The sequence below is a fragment of the Scaptodrosophila lebanonensis genome, unplaced genomic scaffold, assembly GCF_003285725.1.
Source record: "Scaptodrosophila lebanonensis strain 11010-0011.00,11010-0021.00 unplaced genomic scaffold, SlebRS2 tig00000080-arrow-pilon, whole genome shotgun sequence".
NCBI lineage: Eukaryota > Metazoa > Arthropoda > Insecta > Diptera > Drosophilidae > Scaptodrosophila > Scaptodrosophila lebanonensis.
In genome coordinates this window covers 871805-896552 of record NW_022060561.1, presented here as the reverse complement: position 1 = coordinate 896552, position 24748 = coordinate 871805, and the positions used below count along the sequence as shown (strand labels likewise).

Below are 24748 nucleotides of genomic sequence, written 5' to 3'. Positions count from 1 at the left end.
ATTACATTATTGCTGTTGGTTAAAGCCTCCATATCGTGCAATTCGTTTGTTTCAACCTCTGTGTATGTGTGTGTGTGAGTGTGATGTGTGTGTGTGTGTGTGTGTGCAAGTGCTGCATGCTTTGCAGATCATTTTGCGGTCGAAACCGCAGCCACAGCATCGCACAAATAAGAACAAATAGTGTTGGTGCAGGCCATGATTGTTGCGGCCCATCCAAGGATTCGGTCATGTCCATGCGTTGCCCTCCAGGTGGCAGACATAATAAAATTCGTTCAATTCCAATTCCAATTACACAAATTTTCATGAGTGTATCAGCCGTATGTATGTGTGTGTGGGGGATATATTGAATAGATACCATATTTGGGCTCCATTTGCCATTATTGCGACATAATTGTGCGATTCATTATCGGGCATTAAAGTGAGTTGGAGAAAAGGAAAATCTTAAATTTCAACAGAAAATGTGAAAATTGGAAAATACTTGACATCTATTAGCATGAAATTAACTATAATAGTATCAAGACTATTCATAAATGATAATTGTATTGTTTTACAGACTTTATCGCTTAATTTGACTTAGAAGTAATCGACGTTGTATATAGGCATCTAACTTGTTCAGGCTGCGGGTTAGAGGTGGAGAACTATCGATGGCACTATCGATAGTGATTTACTATCGAACTACCTTCGATGCCTTGCTTTAACGATAGTTTTAGATAGTTTTTCTTGAAAGCCATTCACTAAAAATTTGCACAATATAATTGTATATTAAACTTCTTAAAACAATTTAATTATATTTAATAAACAATATATTTGAAATTAAATTTGGCATTTGTTTTAAAAGGTTCAAGCATTTGCGTTTAATTTAATAGCATGTGAGTAGGAAGTAAATATTATACAAAAGAAGAGCAAAATATAGAAATTTTCCGAAGCTTAGAAATTCTTTAAAATGTCCATAAAAAAGCTTAACAAGCTGCGGACAGAAAACAAGAAAAGCTGCCTCAAATTAATAAGACCATTTAAAAAGATTTCACCCTGACCTGAATAGTCCTGTTACTGAATCCATCACCAATGCTATAGTAGTAACAGATTCATATCCATCATGTTCAATCCATCCATGGTTTAATATGAATCTAATATTCTTCAGTAAGTCGTCTAAAAGAAATATATAATTTTGTTGCTCTTTTTAAATAACAACACATTGCTTATAACAAAGTATATATAGATAATTCTGTGTATGAATCCATACTTTCTATTTTAATAATCCCGACTTTTATTTATATATTAATATTCCCCTTTTTTGGATTGATATATAATTTAAAACTAACTTGTATTTTAAAACATGTTCTTTTTAAATCAACTATCTAAAACTATTGATAAGACTATCGTTGGTTTTCTTAAAACAATCGATATTTCTCCACTTCTACTGGGAGTTGTCTGGGACCCAAAAATTAATTGTATGATTAAAGCTATAAAAATGCCAGCACATCAAAGGGAGAGGAAATGCTCTACCTGTTCACACGTAACCTTAATTGGTGATTTTTTTTTTTGTATCAAAACATACACAATTTAATTGCCATTAATAAATAAATAAATACAAAGTCAACACTAATTATTTAGTTGAAAATGTTTGCTCCACCAAAAGTATAATATATATATATATAATATATATAATATATATGAATAATACTTGTTTCTCCAACATATTCCTCATTGCGCTATTGAGCAGAATTTTGTAAATGCATGGAATTAATTATGAAAACTGCTAACCTGGCCGCATTACATAATTAATTTGCCTGTGAATAATATTAATAAAACAGTATTGCTAGCTCTGCTATTTAAAAAATGATTTCCCCCGCAGCCATGTCAACAATTCAATGGCGCTTCACGCTTCCGCTGTTTGGCCGGAAAAACTTTTTTCAAAAACGAAAATAGAGCTGCGGCAATAGTTGGCGCAAAATAAAAATAAAAACAGAAACAAAAACAAAAATAAAACCTGCTCGTATTTTAATGAATAATAAATTGCATATGGAGTTTAATGGAGTTGGTAGTTCTGTTGTTGTTCTTGCTGTTGTTATTGTTCTAACTTGCTGTTTGTTGTTTGTTTGCACTTGCAGGACGAAAAAAATCAACTGCTGGTTACAAATGTGTGGCTGAAGCTCGAATGGAACGACATGAACCTGCGCTGGAATACTTCGGACTATGGTGGGGTCAAGGACTTGCGTATACCGCCGCATCGCATATGGAAGCCCGACGTCCTCATGTACAATAGTGCTGATGAGGGCTTCGACGGCACCTACCAGACGAACGTGGTGGTCCGGAATAATGGCTCGTGTCTGTATGTGCCACCGGGAATCTTTAAATCGACGTGCAAAATCGATATCACGTGGTTTCCATTCGACGACCAGCGCTGCGAAATGAAATTTGGCAGTTGGACCTATGATGGATTTCAGGTTTGATTCAGACATCCACACACTACTCATACACTCATACACCCATACACACACACATATATATATATATGTATAATGAAAATAGTCCAGGAAGTACTTTGAAGTCATATACTTAAATATGCTTTCTGTTATTATTTCATAGTTTCATGATTTGCCTTTTGTTGTTGCCTTTTGAACGAGGAGACGGTTATTTAAAATATTCTACCCTTCTCCCTTATATTTATGTATGTGTATGAAAAATATTATTGAAATGAACAACACAGCTGGATTTACAATTACAAGATGAAACTGGCGGTGATATCAGCAGTTACGTGCTCAACGGCGAGTGGGAACTACTGGGTGAGTAAGCCAACATATAACTCAGTGGGGCTGAATAATTGGCTCCGGTCTGAGGCAGATAGCAAACGTTGGTTTTAAAGTGACTCACGTTCAGGAATGAAATGAAATGTAAACACACAGGCGCGCGCACGCACACACACACACACACGCGCTTAAACAGTATCTACTTTGAAAAGAACTGAAAAAGCTAGAGCAACTGAAAAATGGCTGAAGAATTCATTTCATTGCGAAAGTGTGTGTGTCTGTCTGTGTGTGTGTGTGTGCGTGTGTGTGTTTGTGTGAGAGATTTTCCTGTTCATCATCCTTTGTCTCTTCTACTGCTTAGGCAGCAGCATCCATTTGCTGGGGCAAAACTATTGTATTTTTCATTTTTATCTTCTGTTGCCTTAGTGGCCCATAAGTTGGCCGACCAGCCAGCCAAGTAGTCATACATCTTGCCAATGGCTAACACATTCCTATTGCGCTTTAAACGCGCTGGCCACTAACTTGTTTGGTTAGTTTTTCAGAGCGCGCGTTGTGATTTACGTACGCATTAAGCCTTGGCACGGCGTTATTTATGCGCCCCAAACGCACATTCATATAAAAAAAAACAAAAAAAAAAGCCAGAAAACAGCAGCTCAGAAGTCCGACAGACAACAACAGGCTATAACAGAGTTTCTCACTTCACTCTCTCCCTCTCACTCTCTATCTCTCTCGCTCTATATATATACAACAAACAGACTTCTAACACATTCCACGTGCCACACTTGTATGGCTTTTGGCTACGCACTGAAGTTCCGTACTCGTTCCGTTCGAAACTCATACTGTGAAGAAAACTTGTGATATGCTCGTAATTGATTGAAAGATTGTTACAATATATTATTATTTTACCTAACAATATATGTATCTATATATTAAACCGATTAAGCCATGGATTGTGGTGTGAAAAGTAAAACAACTACGTAATTCATTTTTGGTTAAGAGAATAAACCGGAATAACGATTACTTTTTAATTTCATCCATTTTCTTAAAATATAATGATTAATTTTGAGTCATACTTTAAGCTTTATTTTTTTTTTGATCAAATATAAAACTCAAGACTCATGAGTTGTGGTGTGAAAAGTTAAACAACTAAATAATTCATTTTAGGTTAAGAGAATAAATCGGGGTCTATAAACATTATAAGTGTTATTATAAAAATTACGATTTTTTTTAATCTCATTAATTTTCTTACACTATAATCGTTTATTATAAGTTGTGCTTTAAGTTGTAATTTGTTTCATCAAATATAAAACTCGAGTTTCAATTTTGCCTGAATATATTTTTTAAGGATATTTTCTTTAGCCTAAAACTGTACTTGACTTAATGTTTAAGGATAAATGTTATCCCTATTCCTCATGAAAAGGGCAGGGAAACTTAAAACTTGAGTTTTATTTTTGATCGAAAAATAACTTTTAAAGAACAAACATATTTTTGGAGTGTTATTTTTTTACTTAAAAATAAAGCATAACTCGAAATAAATCATTATATATTATAAGAGAACGAATAAAAATAAAAATTTTAAAATCAATGCGAATATGCACAGATAACCCTAAAAGAATGTTGGCATAAATGCTTTTTCGCTTTGTAAAATAAACAAAAAAAATCACTAAATGCAGTCCCTGGAATAAATATTTTCCAATTTATATCCGATATTTAAGTAAATTATTTATTCTACAACTTTGGACAGCTAATTTCTTTTCTACTAGTTTAAATCTACTTTTCAAAAATTAAGAACAATTTTTCAGTCAATTTATGAACAAAAAACAAGTTGCTTATACATTTATTTTCTATTTAAGTTTTAAGTCAACGACCTCGAACTTTGGTACGTAGCCGAAAATACTCGTATTCGTATTCGTATTCTATTTCGAACATTCTTCAATTCTTCATCTTATTTCTATGTACTGTCACTTCCTTCACTCACTCCTCTCTCGAACAACAAAATTCGATCGTCAACTTAACTTACACACTTATCCAGTGTTCTCCCACTCACTCACTCTGACAACTCTACTATGATAAACAAAAAGAAACAGCCTAATACTAAATGAACAGCATACATAAAACGGCATAAATCATAAAATAATACAAACATATAACAATTGTGAAGCATACATCTGGGCGCTTTAACTTTTCAAGTCTGAAATAGCCGCGTAAACGATTCGTTTACAAACAGCCAGGCTGTAATTTATTGCACGGCAACATAGAAGCATTCTTTTGTCGCGTCTTAAGTATGCTCTTATGATTGCACGTGAGACCCTTGAAATCCAATACAAAATACAAAAATATGGAGGTAAGCTTTGGCCCATGTATGCAAATCATTAGCGATTTTTAAAAATTAATCTTTTTGCTGAATGCTCTCTCATGGCATGTTAAGGTGCTCGAGTATGCAAAGAATCTATTAAACAACAACAAACTAGCGTCTAACTAATGAATGACACTTTTTGCATTTTGCTTAGCTTTTAAGTTGAAGGATATGCTAGGACTAACAATTGAAAATGATGCGCTCGTTTGCTTAATTCTCCACAGAAATTGCATGTCATGGTAGCGTGCTTGAACTGAGACAGCAAATTAAAAATAGCAATTCATTTGAGACGACGAACGAACAAACGAACAAACGGACAAACAAACGGACGACCAAAAATAGAACCAAAACGAAAAAACAAAAAAACACAAGAGAGCGAAAATTACAAAACGTATGAAAGAAATTAAAATGAAGAAAAGACTTACTAAGCGTAAATTGCACTTTTGCGGCATAAAACGCCAACATCAACACCCACCATAGATAAACTTTAGCTAGGAGCCACACACACACACACACACACACAGACACAACACCCGAAAACACACACAAACACACACTCGTGTAGCAGCATCACTCATTCATGCTCTCTCCAGTAGTTGGGCAACAGCCAGCCACGCACCAAACCAATTAAGAAATTAAAAGACAAATACTTTTGCTGCAAAATACACACAGATAGACACACTCATTTACTCTTGCTGCGGCCACTATAAATTAGCACAAGCACACACACACACACACACACACACACACACACACACACACATACACACACACACTCATTCGCACACTCACTCACTCACTCATGCTCTTCACAGTCACAGCTCTAACTGAAAACTTCTCCACTTACTCACCACAAAAGTTCACTACAAAAGTGCTGAGAAAGTTTGCGCAGCAAATTTTATTTTCACTCGCCTTCTTCTTCTTCTTCTTCTTCTTCTCCAACAACTCTCTTCTATATTTTGTACTTTTTTTAAGTTTTGGCTTTTTTTCTTGATTTCATTTGTTTGTGTGTGTAATTTTTGGAGTTGCTGGCCATGTTTTCCGGGCGCTTTTCAATGCGCATTTGTGGTCTGCGTCCGCCTTGTTGGCAGTTTATGCAAATTATTTGAGTTCGCAGTTGTACTGTGAGGCAAGGGGCAAGTAGGTAGTTTATTTTTTTAGTTTAAATAATCTAGTAAGGCGTATTGTTGCGGTTGAGTTTGGTAATCCCTTCGGTAATCTGCGTCTAGGCCGGGCAAATAATTTTGCTGGCATATGGAAAAGAAAAGGTTTTCTTTTTAGATATTAACTCTTAGCTGAATTCTAGTTCTGTCTAAATAATATAATATATAAATATAATAGTTTTAAAATTGTTATCTAACAATTTTCTTCAGTAAGATTTTTCTTGCAATTTTTTAAAAGATAATTTAAATTTATATTTGTGCAGTTTAAAAATGTAAACTAGATTTATAAAATTGTGCTCCTCTAAGCCTTCCTTCAGGGAATTTAAATAAAATGACACTAGAATGTCAGAATAAAGTATTTTTAAAGCAAGAGTACACAGCATAAATAGTTGGAAGCTCAGCTCTCTAATTCTTAACTTTTGTTTAGGAAAGTATAGTTAAATATTTAAACAAGCTCCCAGCATAATTTTAACAGAGTCTCATTATGAATACAATTGACAGATTATGACACTCTTTCCCTAGAAACTCTTTTATAAAAAAGTCTTTAAACTAATTAACAGTTCTTCAGTTTTCCCTTCAAATCGCAAAACGAGCGTAGCAATTTCCTTTTCCATAAAACTTATATTTAGGAAGCGCGTTTAAGTACGCTTTGTAACGGCATTTATTTGTGCACTTTATTCTTCTAACTATTCGCTCTTTTTTGTTCCATTTATTTGCCTATTTTCATTTATTTAATGTAAATCCCACTTTCTTTACAAGTGCCCGCCAAATAGGAGGGGAAATGCTAAAGGGTTGCATTTCAATTCTAAAACTCGAATAGGCATCATGAAAGCATTTCAATATCATTTGGAGTAACCCAAGCCGGAAGCACCACTAGACAAATTTTTGTATTTGCACAGAATTGTATTTCATTTAACAGTCATTTACACTGCATGCTGCATACTCTATGCTTTTAACATTTCATATTTTTACATTTCATCAAACCAATACTATTCTTCTACCACAAAAAAACACCAAAAATGAAAATAAATGAACCCAAATGTAAATGCGGAGTTTCTTTCCCCACTTTGCTCTTCACTTCACTTTACTATGCTCCTGTTTTTACGCTTTATTCCAAACTCCTAATGCCTTACTACTCCACAACTTGCTATACTCGTATATTCTGTACTTGCGCTTTCCTCAACTTATGCTACATACTACTCGTATACTATAGATAAATGCTCTTGAGTCTTGAACCGCCTGACAAAGTCTAAGTAAAAAGCTGCCACAGATATTAATCCAGATGCCATATACTTTATCAAACGGAAGTGAACGTTCACTAATACTTTGGAATTATCTGCAGGTGTGCCTGGCAAACGTAACGAGATCTACTACAATTGCTGCCCGGAACCATATATAGATATAACATTCGCCATTATCATACGGCGTCGCACGTTATACTATTTTTTTAATTTGATTATACCCTGCGTTCTGATTGCGTCGATGGCGTTGTTGGGCTTTACACTGCCACCGGATTCGGGTGAAAAGCTATCGTTGGGTAAGTAGAGCTTAAACAATAAGCTAACAACTAAATACAGTGGCGGCAATATTAAAACTGACATCATAGATAAAGGGAAAATATGAAAATAGCTGAAACTAACAATATAAGTATGTTATCATTTAGCAATGTAAAGCGATGATATTATATATCACCAATTAGTTCAAAATTTTTATGGCCCGGTTCAGTTTTTTAAGTCATGCTGAACAATCAAAATAGATCTCCCAATGAGAGCTCATCCCCTTATAATAAAAATTTGAAAATATAAAAACACATTGGTTTAAGGTAAAAAAAAAAAACAATTATAAGTGTGTGATATAAATATATTTTCATTCATTTCGCATTTTCTTTTATATTAGAAATTATCGAAAATTATTCTTAATACAGATTTTAAACATTTTATTTAAAAATCATGACAGTATGCTATCAGAAGAAGATATTGCTGAAATCTCTTCAACATCTGTCAGGATTATAGCATTTGATTTATCCGAAAAGCACTAACATGTCATTAGAAATTATTCATTACATTATTTTGAGGAATATTTTAAACTGCAAGTTTCCTTTAAGCCAACATTAATTCATTCAAAATATTTAAGGTCCATCATGGCCTACCAGATCTAGTCTAAGTAAACAATTCCTTTTTTTGGATATTGTTATGCCAGCTACAAGTTAGATTTATCTCCAGCGGTCAAGGATATGTAACGTTTAATAAAATGTGTTTGCTATGATTAAGATTATATTTAAGTTCATTTACACCAGCTTAAAACTATCTGAAAGCGGAGTTATATATAATATCAGCCATTACACGAAGAAAACAAAAAGTTCATAACTGCTTTTGTGGAGTTTTTTGGAGAAAATGTTTGCAAATATTATTGCTCTACTGGAAAAGGTAACTTTTGGCTAGTGTTGAGTGACTTTTAAAGCCAATCAAATGTTCCATCAGTCGCTTATCAGCAAGATGATTTAGTTGGTTTAGTTTAGTTGCTAATTAAGAGCTGCATTAAGTATTAAATTAAAGTTAGAATTCTGGAAAACAGGTCACATCTTTTCAGTTCTATTTATATACATACATGTGCACAGCTCCTGTGGGGGGACTATAAATAGGTATTAGCAGCATCTAGCTGTCTGCACTTGAATTGCCGCCACTGTATGGACACTTAATTATGGCAGAGTATTTAGTGCAGCGCCTGAAAGCGTGCTACGGCTTAGAGAACTACTCGTACAGCGTTGACTCAAAATGAACTACATTAATTTAAATCCACTTAGGCAATACAAATACTTATGAAAGGCAACAACAGTAACAGCAGCGGCGTTGGCAGAGCTCAGCACAAGCACACAAATAAACACACACACACACACAGAGAGAGAGAGAGAGAGAGAAACATAGACACACACACACACATTTACACGTGCCTCACACATGCAAACAGCTTAAGTGGCGCTTCGAAAAGTATTTGCAAAGTACTTTTTAAATAATGACAACGTCGACAACAACCAAGGCGGTTGCTCACCCGCACCTTCTACCCGCCAGGTGGCTGGCTCTCCCCGTCCCCCACGAATTTAAAATTAGATGCCGTTGCGCGAGTCCCGCTCTCTTCGCCAAAAACAAAAAAAAAAAAAAGAATCCCTCAGCATGCCGATGATGAGTGCTTGGAGAGCGTGATGACGAGCATGACTGACGTCGCACATTAGGCGTTAGTGCCATCGCCATTGCCGCTATCGACAATCTCGATGATGAGCATAATGATTACGTTACTGCTGCTGTTACTGCTGCTGCTATTGCTGTTGTTGTTGTTGTTGCAGTTGCTGTTGCTATTGGGGGTGTTGTTGTTGTCTCGATGAGTCAACCGTCTGCCTCTCGTAAACAAAAAAAAAAAAAAAACAACAAACTATTGAACTTTTAATGTTGCCATGACTTGAGGGTTGTAAAAGGGCGCCTTGCATTGGGGCTGAAAAGTCCGAGCAGCCGAGCAGTTACCGACTGAACGAAATGTGTTGTAAATGACAGACGACGAGGACACTTGGTGTTAATGTATTGAAACGCGTATTCGCAGTATTTTAAGAAATATATACTTCTATACTATACTTCTATACTAAGCAACTAAATAATAGACAAATGTTTAAGTGACTTCCACTAAATACTACACCACTTTCGTCTCACATAATTTATTTAGGCGTCACCATCTTACTCTCCCTGACTGTGTTTCTCAATATGGTCGCCGAGACGATGCCGGCAACCTCAGATGCCGTGCCCCTGCTAGGTAAGATCATTTTGTTTACCATCTATTGTTCTATTCGATCGATGCTTTTTATAACTGTTTATACTAGTATATTGCTGTGTGCCTACGTAAAATATATAACGTATATTTTTCATTTATCGTACATTCGTTTCGTGTGTGTTTTTCTTTTTTATAAACTATTCCATCAAAAATAAAACTATATCCTTAAAGTTATATCAGTTACCTATTCATAGTCATGCATTTCTAAAACGATTTTAAAGCCATATAAAATCCGATGATCTTATAATATTAAAACTTTGACACACCATTAACAAATTTCAATTAAAAGGTCAGCCAAGTCCAACAAAATTTCAATTCTGCTTCTGCTCTCAAGCCAAACTACTTTAAATGCAGTTTGGCTTGAATTGCAAGGCATGGCTTGTGCTGACGCTCACAAAAAAAAAAAAAATATATATAAACGTGTAAAAGAGTTTAAAATATTGTAGAGAAAGAAAAATAATTAGTTAAAAAGTAGGGCATAATACCTTAACTATATATTCTATATAGAAATATTCAAATATACTCCATTAAAGGCGAAATATACACGAGTTGGTTTGAAAAATGCACACACATACTTGAAAACGAGTTATTTGCACGACATTTCGTTTATATTCAATATTTTTTCAAGAACTTATCGATTCACTGAACTGTTCCAACAGAATTTTTAATAACAATACAGTTTCTTTCAATAATTGGCAAAAAATTCTAATTTATTATCCAAAATGTCGAGAATTTGTAGTTTTATTTCAACAAATTCAAACAAACACCGAATATACTACTAATATTATTATAAAAAACTCAAATATCCAAATGGAAATGTCGGCCATATTCGACTTTGAGATGCCCTTTACCTTTTTTGGTTTTGAAATGTAAGCATTTCTAATAAAACCGAATAACTTTAGTTTAAAAAAAAAGCTCAAAGAAAAAGAAAACTTTAACATTAATTTGATGGTATTTTTAGAGGCCGTATGAAAACGTAAATAAATCCAATGGCCCACTATAATTTGAATGACTGTAGGAGAGGGGTAGTCCTTTTCAAGTATCAATGCTCCCTTCAAGTTGTACTCCAGTCATAATTGTTTCCTTAATCTATCTTAAAAATTTTAAGACCGATTTCTAGCAGAGTTAAAGAAAGTTTTGCTAAAAGTCAGTAATATCTTACAGGTTTAATTTATAAATGCCAGTACATATATTAATTAATGTAATTCATTCATACCTTCTTTCAATTTTTGATCGATTTATTATTGGCATTTGAACAAGCTTAAAACGCTTCTTATTCAGATTATTCCAAAAGGAATCACGTCAAGTCTAAGAAAAAATTTTGCAATATATTCAACTCTTTTAATTCCTCTTAGCTTAAATACTTTCTAAACTATATTCCTAGATTACTTCTGAACCATTTGAAGTTACCTGAAAATACTGAAATAATACACTTGGCTATGAAGAGACTGTGGGAGTTAAAAAATGTTAAAATGTTGAATTAAACTCTAATGGGTAGAGGGTGTTTAAACGTATTTGAATAATAATCGTAGTCACAAGAAAGTATATGCCTTAATTGTTATATAAAACATATCCAACAATAATTGAAAATTGTTTTACAATTTTTTGAAGATTCCTTCAGAGTACTTAATATCCTATTTAATTGTTATTATCCTCATATTTAAATGTTTCCTTCAATGAATAAACAGATATTAATCGTAAATTTAAAACATTTAAAGTTACCTCTGTGTGTGTGCGTTCAAATCAATATAATAATATCTATATTAATAATAATCTTAAAGCTTTGTTTATTCAAATTAAAAATACTCGAAACGATAATTGTAAAGCTTACCAGATTTGCATTAACTAACTCAAATATTTGTATATATCTTTGCCCTTTTTTCTTTCTTTCAAAAAACTGTGTACTTTTTGTCATACTCTCTCAAAATGCATTTGAAAAAAAACTAAAAACAAAAAAAAATATATACAAACACTGAATGAATTCTGAACGAATTATGCTACCGCTACCTTGAATTATGCTCGACAACTAACCCACCAACAAACCAACAAACCAACAAAAAACAAACCAAACAACTCCTGCTACTTGATACTTGAACCAAAATACACTACTTGGCACAACACTAACTCCAAATCCACGCAACTCTAAACACACTCCAACAACAAACAAACAAACAAATATTGAATACGCATATATATCAATATACGAACAACTTTTATATATATTGACAACACGCCCAACCAACCAACAGGTACATATTTCAATTGCATAATGTTTATGGTAGCTTCATCCGTTGTGTCAACGATTTTAATATTAAATTATCATCATCGAAATGCTGATACGCACGAAATGTCCGAATGGGTAAGTTTCAAATAGGTCAACAGCACAAAAAAAAAAACAAAACCAAAAAAAAAAAAACCATACAACCCCCCATTGTATTGTGTACAAAAAGCAGCCCCCTCTGGGCCACCAACAAACAAGAATCAAGCAACCAACAAACAAGAAAAAACACTGCAAAAGCGACCATCATTCATTTAAACGCAGCCTGCAGCTGGACACAGCAGCATCATTAAACGATAATGATGTTCCTGATGACAATGACGATGACGATGATGATGATGAAGTTGGGCATCTCATTCGTGAGCTGCTGTGTCCACTGTCGCATTGCATTAGCATTTCTAATTTGATTTATTTCTGCCTCGACATGAGACCACTGCATATTTTCAAAAACGCGCTCAATTATTTATGTGTTAGTTGTACAAAAACCAAAAACAAAAACCAAAAACCAAAAACAGAGAGAGAAGAGGTATTACTGTTTTAAGTTGTTGTGTGCCTCTTTTCGTTTAATGTTGTGATATCAAAAGCAAAAATTATAAGTACAATTACATTTGTTTTTCAATATACATATATTCTTATTATTTTTACACCCATGGCCAATATAGTAAGAGTGAGAAACCACATGCTATGTAGTTTCCGGCTTGCCGATATTGTGTTGTGCACTTCACATGGCGATGGTTACTTGACAAGATTATAGAAATAATGATACCCTTTCAAACGCCAATATAGTTTAAATATTCTCAATATTCCATTGTCTTTTTATTGACCCAACTACATAAGAAAAATAGATCTGCCTATAAACGAAATATATTGCTTCTCTGCAAACAAATGTTATCATCCCAAGGTCGGAGGCGTTAATTAGAAATTATTGTAATTAGATTATATTTCTCCTTCTTAGACTTTTCTAGCTGTTGAGATGCTTTTTATAATTTTTATATATTTTCCTCATATGTCGACAGTCAAATGATTGTTGAAATAAAAAAATAAACAAATAAATAAAATTATTTTCTTGTCGCTTCTAATTAGGTTGTTAGTTCTTTCTTTGAGTTTATTTAATTCAACAAGTCGCTCTTCTTTGCATAATGGGAAGATAGAAATTTAGATAGCAGATGAACACATCATTTTCATTATTCTTGGGCTAAGAACAATGCACCAATTCTATTAAAGACACCGACTAGTTTTAAAGATTTTTCCACAAACATAGAACTTTAACACAAGCTTAAAGAAAGTTGAATAGAAGACGATTATAAATTCATAAATTCTCGAATATAAAAAGCGAATATAAAAGCTGCAACGATTATAAATTCATAAATTCTCGAATATAAAAAGCAAGACGATTATATTTTCATCAAAATTCTCGGATATAAAAAGCTGCAACATATCGATGCACTTATTAGTAATATCAGTAAATAGTTTTAAAGATGCCCTTAATGTTATTTTTTTTTTTATTCCAAAAGTTGGTTAATCATTTTTACCAATTTGTTCTCTCTAGACTCTAGTCTAATGGTATTTCAATCGGTAGAATTGTGGTATTAGGCAAGCCATATCATATTTCTAGTTGTATATATAATAGTCAGAAATTGAAAAGGGCGGCAGTTTTCAGTGTTCGTGGAAGTAATATACCTTTCTTAGTAGTAATGTTGGTCCTCAAAGCTATAGCCAAGCAGATATGAGTAATCCCATTGATGATTCCATTTCATTTTCTGATCAGCTGTAATATTAATTAGTGGCATTCGTATATTACGCCGTTCTAAGCCATTTGGTTTATTTAATCTGCAATATAATTTCTTTAGAGTTTTTCCCACTGCTATGAAATCATCTCTTAGATAAGCATAATTATAGTTTCATTTTCTGATCAGCTGTAATATGTATTATTTAAGCCATTTGGTTTATTTAATCTGCAATATAATTTCTTTAGAGTTTAGATAAACATAATTATAGTTAACAATAATTAATGGACACCTTCAATAAAAGCTCTTTAAAGTCTTTAAACTTGAGTGGCAGAGATTAGCGTGGAATCAGAAATAGTGTCTAATAATAGTCTATTATTCAGTTCCCCCACTAACAGACCTTGTTATTGCCACCAAGATGCCATTGCAATGTTCTGAAGTGCACAACAAAATGTAGATACACACACACACACACACACACACACACACTCATACCACTCGTACTTATAAATACACTCGATTGCAAACGCAAATAGTCGCACAATATATTTGTTATTGTTGTTCTTGTTGTTTTAATATGATTGTTATTATTGTTGCAGTTTGTTGTTGTCGTCGTTGTTGTATTTTTTCCCACTGGTTTCATTTGACTTTTGTGTTCGGTGTAAAGCCTGCTTAGAGGCGCTTATGCAAGCTATTAGTTTACACATTCAATTGTTTTGTTGTCCTTTTGTGTATTTATTGTTTCAGTTTGTTGTTAGTACTACTACTGTACTACTACTATATAGCGCAATGTGAGTTACGTTTAGTTAATGTGTGTGTGACCCATAAGACATAATATAATCAACAGAAATACAAGCAAAGCAGAAATGAAAATCTCAAAAAATAGAATGTAAAAAAAACAAAAAAAAAAAAAAAGAACCCAATCCACATGAACCCAAGCCAGAAAGAAATACCGAACCAAATGTGACGGACGGATGTACAGAGTACAAATGATGTATGTTGTAACCAGCCAACATGTCTGCTACTAAACGTGTCTACTATAAAATAATTTATGTAATGAAAAATATCGTAATGTTGATGTTGGGCCATATTTTCTATTTATACTTATATAAGCTGATGTCACTCTGTACAACCCAATCCAACACCAAAATCCTCTAGCAAGCAACCAACCCAACCACCCAACCACCCAACCACCAACCAGCCAACCCACCAACTAACCAACCACTGCTGTGTCTCTTAACTTGTCACCAGTTGCACAAGCTTTTTCCCATTTATTTATGTACAAAAAAAAAAGAGCAAAAGAAAACATGAAAGCCAACAGAAAAGAGTTGCGGAAAATGCAGAAAACAATTTCGTATGCAAAATACGAGAAAAGTAAATGGAATTTGTCATCTATGTCTATATCTTTTATTTCTCTGTGTAATTATTTATGTGAATGCTCAATATTCTGGTTTATGTTGTATGTAGTGGTTGGAATTTTTAACTAATTGTGTAATTCAGAAAGTATGCAGACTGTGGTGTGTGTGTGGAATGGAATAAAAGGAATGAAGGACGAGTGTGGATGTGGATTGCTGATATATAATATTCTTTGTTCTCTCATTACAAATAATGCCTGCAAAGTACACAAGCGTATTAAAAGGAATGTATGTATGTAATTGTGTGGAGACAGCTGTTAGTTTAAATAAATAAAATACATTTTCAATATTTGCCTATTATTTTATATTTTTATTGTTTCCAGAATCTGCATTGACAAAAAAAACTTTGCATATATTTTAAATATGAGTTGGCGTTCTATGGTCCGCTTAGTGGCCGTCGCCGAGTTTTAAACTGATTGCAAATGGAAAACAAAACAATGTGGTTTTTTAAAATTAAAATGCATATATATCGCTAGATATAGCTCTCTTTCAGGGCACAGCCGTGCAATATTATTTGAGAGCGAATTTATCGTCAGAGAGGCAATTGGGGAGACACTGTTTATAGATATATGGCTCTATTAGCAGCATCTAAGCCGCTCCTTATTCCAGAAAGAATTTAAATGTAGTTAAGTGAGAGGCCAGTGTCCTACAACACTCTTTATAGACATACGGTCCTATTAACAGCATCTAAGCAGCTCTTCATTTACAAAATTAAAAGTCGAACTTTTTCTTACCCCTGAGTCTTGATTTGCGGAAATCGAAAGGCGATCGATCAATCAATCAATCAGCTTATAGGCCGGTGGCTTCAACTGACCGTTCTTCTTCAAAATGCTTCCAATATCTAGCTATTAGGTTTCTAGAGAGGAGAAAAATGGCGCCACTTGCTATTCTACTAAACGAACTATCGACTTATTGAATTAAGATAAACAATAAATTTGAAATAAAATAAATATTTTAGAAATAAATAAATAATAAATAACCATTATTAGCATTATAATTCATATTATTAAATAACTTAAATTAAAAATCTGTATGAAAAAGTAAATGTTAGCTGATTAAATAATAAATAAATAATAATAATAAATAATGATATCTAATTCGGAAATATTATTTTAATTTGTATTTTTTAAATTTTATGTTGATGTTTTCGAATATCGCTTTAGTTTTGTTTACAAAAATAATTAAAACAAATTGAATCCGTTGCCTGGCAACCACATTTGCTATAATTCCTCTATCATAAAATCTGTGGTCCATTCTGCTGAAAAACGGGGCACTTCTGCATTGATAGCAATTTTTTAATCATAACATCCCAACCAAGCTCCTTGAATTGCTACTAGAGGAACTATCGACTTATTGAAGAAAGGAGTTTATTACAAAACTGAATCCGTTGCCTGGCCACCATATTTGCATTAATTCCTCTCTGAAAAAGCCTTTGGTCCTTTTCGTTTTGTTATTATGGAAAAAAAATCAGCAGAATTACCAGCAAGTCATTATTCACACATACATATGTGAGGGTTTTGACAACGCCTTCTCAACTGCTCTCTTCTTGACAAACGCTAGCTTTAAAGAGTCCAATTATTGGCAATAGAGGCTTAAATTTAATGGAAGGAGCTTATGGTAGATGATTCAAATGCACAGGAAAAACTTCCTAGCTAGAACACTGCACTATTTAGCTAAGACATTTCTCTATAATATCTAACAGTTTTTCCAGCACTTAAAGCATATTTAGATGTATTGTTTCAGAGCTAAAACACTTTTCTATTATAATCAAATAATTTGCTCCTGAAATCATGATGCAACAAGAATATAAAAACCATGTAATTAAATGATTTTGAATTTGGCTTAGTGTTGCTCTCAGGCAGGCTTAAAGGTAAATTTGATCAAAAGGCTTTAACAAACTATATCCAACAACAATGTTCAGGCATTTAATGGACTTCAAATACTCGAAGCTCTGCTTTTTAGTGAAGTTTATGCCAAAAATGTTGGAGGAAGTTTCCGCCGAGGCTCAATTGAACATATCATGGCACTTCTTGCACAAATGGCAAGAAATTACATATTATTGCCATGGTCTGAGCTGAATAATGCAAACTTTCTGAAGCTTCTAGCCTGCCTTTAGTTGGAAAAGGAGCGAGAAAGCCCAACTTAGCGCCGTGCAAGTCAATTGGCTTTCAAGAAGTCACTCAAATGAAAAGTTCAGCTTGTTTTTTTTCTCTTGGCGGCGGCAGTCAGAGACCAAGACGTTAGTTTTCCTTTTGCCCACCTGCTCGACACATGCAATTGAATTGGGAACAAATTTCTAACAACAGAGTGTAGCAGAGGTCTCTGAAAAGGAACCAAATCGAGCACAAACACACAAAGTGGCAGGCAGAGTCGCTGTCGACGGTGACAGTTGGCCCAATTGCGAGTTGTCGTGACACAGACTCAAAAATTGAGGAAATTGGCGAGCAGGCGAGCAGGCAGTGGCATTAGAAATGCGAGGAGTGGTCTCGACAACTTGCAGTTCTCAATTCTGAGTGTGTGTGCACAACTTCAAATGCTTGTTCCTGTCGTGTTAGCAACGCGCACAGCCCAAAAGAGCTAGACTGTGTATCCTTCCGCCGGGCACAGTGGACGAAAGCGGATAAACTAAACATTAAATGAAGTTCTTCCTTGCATTTTCTCCGTTCCTCATGCATCGAGTTAACGACGAGAGCGAGAAAATTAACGACAATTTCGATATTTTAAAAGTAATTGATTAATATTTTAATCAAACATTTCAAATATTACTTCCATATTCATTTAAATAATGGTTCTAATCGTTCCGTTTCAATAGAACTGATTTCGTTGTTTCTATCAAACATGTTTAAAGACAGTTCCGATATTTTTAAGTAAGCGATTAATATTTTAATCAAACATTTCAAATAATACGTTATATTCATATATATTTATATATATATTCTATAAAATTGATTTGAAATTTAACTTAACTTTTATTTTTATTTATATTTTATTTTCTAGACTATGACGTCAAAAGAATATTTTATTTTCGAATTAAAACAACTTGTCAGAGCTTGGATTTTTATGAAGCCGCAAAATCTTAGTTTTTTGTATCCAATTCTTTTCAACAATTTCGAAAACGAGCGCTATTCAGAGACTTCCTGATAACTTTTAATGCTAACCTTTTCAATAATTTAAATTCAAATCCTTCTGTTAATTAGGTATTAGGTTGTGAGGTATGTCCCTATATACAAGTATTTTGATCTTCAATTTCGACCACTGTGCCTCGCCCGCTTGGCTGATAACAACAAATCAATTTGCACAAAATTTGCACAAAATGCAGTGAGCCATAAGTGCGGCTCATTGGGCTAGCGGTTGAGAGGGCGGTTGAGGGGGCGTGGCCGGTCATGCCAGAACTCCTTCTCATGTTCATGCTCGTCCATATATTGATGTGGATATGGATATGGCCGAGCCATGCTATGCCGTGGCGTCGCGTCGCGTCGGCATTCTTATCGTTAACTTTGCATTTATTTTGCATACACTTGGCAAGTATGTGTGAGAGAGTGTATGTGTGTGGCGGCTGCATTTGAATACGTTTGTGAAGTGAAATTTCATGTTGGATGCCAACGTCACCGTTGCCGCTTGTTAGCCAAAGCCAAAGGGACAGACGGGGCTGATGTAGACTGATAGGGACGCTGGGGGACCGTTTTAGGGGGACTACTACTAGTATAGACAAAATGCAATGATTGTCGTGACGTTGCCAAAATTCGTTGCAGTTGTTTCCTATACGGGTATATGCATATAAGTGAATGGATAGGGATAGAATAAATGTGTGGCGCGCAATGGGAATGCCAGGCTTTCATGCTTTCAGTTCCATAAAATATTTGCTAACGTACTTAACTTTACTTTGAAATAAAATGATGTTGCTTTGCAGCGATTTAAATATGGAACTTAAAATGCTAGTAAATAAATTGACTTTTTTTTATCTTTGCGAGTTTTTCTGAAATATAAAAGTGAGCAAAATTATGGTAAGAGTAGAGAACGGTAGAGAACTGGATGAACGATATTGTCTAACATATGTATATTTGCCATTAAGAAGAAGATATCTTCGAATATTTTGCTTGTTAAATCTATTGGTCTTCATATAGTATGTAAATTTAAAGTTAGAAATTGAAAGCCACGAGTATGTGTTGAGTGTGTTCAGTAGTTGTGTGTTTTCTTGTCTATATACCGTCGCATATTTATAGTATTCAGTATAAGAATGCATGTTTGCAGAGTTCATACTTTTTGTGATATCCTTAATGTTTAAAATATAATATATTCTATAGTCACCGTCTCTTATATCGTGAGACCACAACATGCAGTCCTCAGACTACTGCAGGATTCGTTTGCAGGATGGTGTAGGCATCCAGTTGGTTTGAATTCTGATTGTTTTCGAAAAGAGCGACGCAAATAACGAAAAAGCAGTACAAAATGGCAGCCTTTGCTGCATTTTAAGTATAAATAAATAACACGAACAACATCTGCCAGATCTTTCACAAAAAATACATTTTCTATGGCCAATCAAGCATCCAGTTGGCTTAAATTCTGATTGTTTTCCAAAAAACACCCACGGCAATAGCAAAAAAGCGCTACAAAGCGCTACAGACCTTTACTGCATTTTAAATATAAATGAACAGCACGAACAGCCTCAGTCAGATCTTTCACAAAAAAGTATATTTTCTACGGCCAATTAAGCTAACTAGCTATAGTTGCAGAATCATAAACAAATAAGTCAGGCTTCATTATGCATGGAAGAATTACTATAAATATTTATATGTGTTCTTTGGAACAGAAAGCCAGCCTTTTCCAATAAAAGACGTATGTTTTCAGTCAATTTATAAAATTGCTTTCAAATTTGTTTGTTTGTAAACAGTTTTGTGGTGATACAATACTTAACTTAACAGAATACAGACCAACAAATTATGGCGAGCCTCGCCATAAAGGAAAGTGAAAATCGTGCAGCTGCTATAAAATCAAATAACCATCAACTAATTTGCCATAAATTAGCGAAATAAAAAATGCACTTCATGCCCTGTCATGCCATTTTATTTCAGAGTAAATGTTTGCTGACAAGTCCTTTCAACAGTTGATGTTTGCGAAAACATTTCAACATTTCAACAATCTGGCGGAAGTACACAAATTTTCTGAATAGTTGACAAGCAACCACAGGCCGCGTCCGTATAGCCCAGATAGAGGAGAGCACAGCAGACGAAGAAAGCCAAACGCATGCTGAAGTAAGACTAACGGCTTTAACGCTTATTTCTACGAAAACTACATTCTCGATGTGTTCAGGAGGGCGTGACAAATCAGTTGGTTGTGGCTATAAGCCCTTTTCAGCATTAAAAGTGTGCTAAACTGCAAAACAAATTTGAGTTGCAAGAGAACTTAATCTAGAGATATTGGGCTTAGTATTTATGTAGACTTGCAGCTAATTCAATTCAATATCAATAATAAATCATGGATATGTATAATTGTGTGCCTCTGAGTGTCTGAGTTATTTATAGCCACTTAAGGCAGGAGGACGAGGAGGAGGAGGAGGAGGAGGTGTGTGTTTGTGTTTATGAGAGAGAGAGAGAGAGAGAGAGAGTGAGAGAGGGGGAGAGTCGTGGGCCTACTTAGCAGCTTATTACCATTTTGCTGTCTGACGTGTGTTTCTGTCAAATTGTTGTTATTATTGTTGTTGTCATGTTGTTGATATAATATATTGTGTGTGTGTGTGCTGTGGAATGTTGTTGTCTGTTGTTGTAAATCATAAGTTTTGCATGCATCATAGCTATAAATAAACACCTTGAAGCCAAAAACAAGAGAAAACACATAAATATTATTATAGCTAAGTGTAATAATAACGCACCCCAAAACACATTTCAAACACACATACATACATACATGCCAACAAATATATACACACACATACATATGTTGCGCTATCGTACGAGTATGTGGCAGCAATGAGTGTTGAATGGCGCACATTGTTGCTTCAGTTGTAATCAAAATCAAATATAAATCATATTTGCGGCGCACACGTACACACATACATGTGCGTGTGTGTGTGTGTGTGTGTGTGTGTGTGAATTTAACAGAAATGTAGCTGTAAAGCGCTGCTGACGTGCCATTCATGCATAAGCGCCATAAATCGTAAGTTTCGCACCGCCGCAAAGTATGCTATGAAATTTTTTAAACACACTCACACACTCTCACACACGCACATGCAAAGCTGCAATCCGTCTTTGAGGCACACGCTGAGCACTAACAACTCAATTTATTTTCTACTCTGACCTGATATCCAGATACGCATCGTCTTTCTTTGCTGGCTACCCTGGATATTGCGAATGAGTCGTCCGGGTCGACCGCTTATATTGGAATTCCCCACGACGCCCTGCTCGGACACATCGAGCGAGCGTAAACATCAAATACTCTCCGATGTTGAGCTGAAAGAGCGGTATAATTTAGCCAGAGGCTGTGCCACTGCCCCACTTGTAGTGCACGATCCATTAACATTCTCTCTTAATCCAATTCAAGCTCCTCGAAGTCTCTGCTGGCCAATGTGCTGGACATCGATGATGATTTTCGCCACAATTGCCGACCCATGACGCCCGGCGGCACACTTCCACACAATCCAGCGTTCTATCGCACGGTTTATGGGTATATTTTTGGACATATATATAGCAATCTATTAAGCATAAACGTCTAATCCATTTAATCTTCCTGTTCCTGTCCGTATATATATATATAGACAAGGCGATGACGGCAGTATTGGGCCCATTGGGAGCACTCGCATGCCCGACGCTGTCACGCATCACACGTGCATCAAATCATCAACAGATTATGAATTAGGTTTAATTTTAAAGGAAATACGTTTTATCACTGATCAGGTAAGTTGTTCGTTCGATCTCAGAGACAATCTCTCCACAATAAATTGTCATCGCAAGTATACACGTATTATGAGCATTCATTAAAGGAACACACTATAGACAATATTTAAAAATTGCAGTAAGAGAAAATTTAAATATTAAGCCACTCTCCTTTTAGTTTTCATTACAAAAAGACAAGACAGGCTTGTAATATTTTATTATTATTACAAGTTATTTTAAATATTGAAACATTGAAACAATACTTTATGTTGCTGTGCTTATATTTAGCGCTAGAATACAATTTTCATAGATTGCAGCATTTAATTTATTTCAATTTGGTTTCCTAAAATTCTTTTTAATTGCTTATTCATGGTATTATTTATTAAAAACACTAGAAAATAGAATATTCTTTTTTTTGACAGACAGACTGAACTGTAAATTCTTCTTTTCAACATATTTATAGGAGGACATTTTTTTTTTGGTTTTTCACATTTTAAAAGCGCATTAAGATACTCTGCTTTTAGTTTCCTTTAAAAAATTCAAGACAGGCTTTTAATGTTTTATTATTATTATTAAAATTTCTTTAAAATATTGAAACATTAAGCAATACTTTATGTTGTTGTGCTTATATTTAGCGCTAGAATACAATTTTCATAGCTTGAAGCATCTAATTTATTTCAATTTGGTTTCTTAAAATTATTTTTAATTTTTTTATTCTTAATATTCTTTTAAAACTATAATCAGACACACTGGAAATATAAAATATTTCTTTTTTGATAGACAAACTGAACCGCAAGTTTTGTTTTCATATTTATAGGAGAACATTTTGGTTAACATTTTATAGTTGGTTTTTAACATTTTAAAAGCGCATGCTTCCTAAATACTTTAAGAATTCGCAAACGAACATTTTTATAACATTTTCTAACACTGCACCTAGCCCTAAGTAAATACCAATTAGTACTGTATTCCGTACTTAGCGCCAATAAGTTTGGAGTACAAGATTTTATATTGAAAGGCATAATATTTTTATCACGAAAATGTGTTTGTTTCTTTTTCTCTCCACACTCCACCCATAACAATAAACAATAAACGATATGCAATCAATTGAAACTGAATACTTAAATCGAACAGCTACGAAAAGAAGACGAGGACAATGACATTGCCAATGATTGGAAATTTGCAGCTATGGTCGTTGACAGACTGTGCCTTATCATATTCACAATGTTCACAATATTAGCCACAATAGCTGTACTACTATCAGCACCACATATTATTGTCTCGTAGCCATATGGGCGAGGTGGTTATTGTTATTGGTTTTATTATAAAATCAATTTGTTAATTATTAAATTAATAACGAAACTTTTTAAGTAAATTTAAATACGATAAAAAAATCAACAAAAAAAGAGAAAAACACTTGCATAAAAATTAAACTAAAATAATACCACAAAAAATATATAAAAAAAAAACCAAACGTCTCTTAAACACAATAATTTAAAATGAAATGAAATGAAAATTCATCTAAACAAGTCTTCATTAAACCGAAACCAAAAACAATTTATGGACTTTCTCCAAATTATGTACTAGAATTATTTACAAATTTTTAATTCCAATTTTCCCTCTTCTATATAAAATACTAAAAGAAAAGCTAAAAAAAAAAAACGAAGATATATATAAATATAAAGACAAGAACTAAGAGTGCAAACGATACTTCGCTTAGCGCAAGTCCAAACCAGCATCAGTTTCTTCCATTTGAAGTATTTGAAGAAAGAAGCAACAATTAAACGGGTACCCAACATTTTTTATATTATTATATTTTCGATTGGGATTATATGCAAAAGCTTATGTGAAATAGACTTTGAAGAGAGTGCAGGGTAACATGTTTTGCTTGTCAGTATTTAAAATCATTTCCGAAACTCTATAGTTTTTTAATTTTATAAAGAACCAGCGAAGAACTATGAGAATACCTCGATCGAGGTAGCCGGATGGCGACAGAGTGCGTATGTTCAATGAATTGATGGAAAACTTTTGATACTTGTTACTTTTGATAGCTTTTTTCGACAAATATTTAGCAATATCGATAGTAGTTCGGTACTTTTTAAGATTTTTAAATGCATCATTCAACTTTTCCTTTGCCTCTGTCACAGTCTTAGGATCTAATCACAGACACAGAATTGAATAACTTCAAGGTACTGCACATCCAAAAAGAAAAACAAAGAGAAGAAAAAGAAACCCTAAAACCCTTAGACCTGTCTAATAATTAATCGAATTGCATGCCTGTTTTCTTTTAAACCCAGAAACTAAACTCCCGAAAAACTAAAAACGAAACCCCAGCTAAATGCGTATACAAAACCAATAGAATAACCCATCCAGAATC

The 24748-nt window shown here is 34.1% G+C and overlaps 1 protein-coding gene across 1 annotated transcript; it reads left to right on the top strand.

Annotated features, from left to right (window-relative positions):
* Positions 1-2116: 2116 nt before the first annotated feature.
* Positions 2117-23662, top strand: LOC115626100 (neuronal acetylcholine receptor subunit alpha-7). The gene is made up of 9 exons (XM_030521352.1): positions 2117-2447; positions 2711-2786; positions 7612-7806; positions 9981-10067; positions 12335-12444; positions 21811-21962; positions 22043-22165; positions 22257-22395; positions 23506-23662. Exons 1-9 carry the CDS (start codon positions 2169-2171, stop codon positions 23656-23658), a joined length of 1314 nt encoding a protein of 437 aa, XP_030377212.1. The 5' UTR covers positions 2117-2168; the 3' UTR covers positions 23659-23662.
* The last annotated feature ends 1086 nt before the right edge of the window (positions 23663-24748 follow it).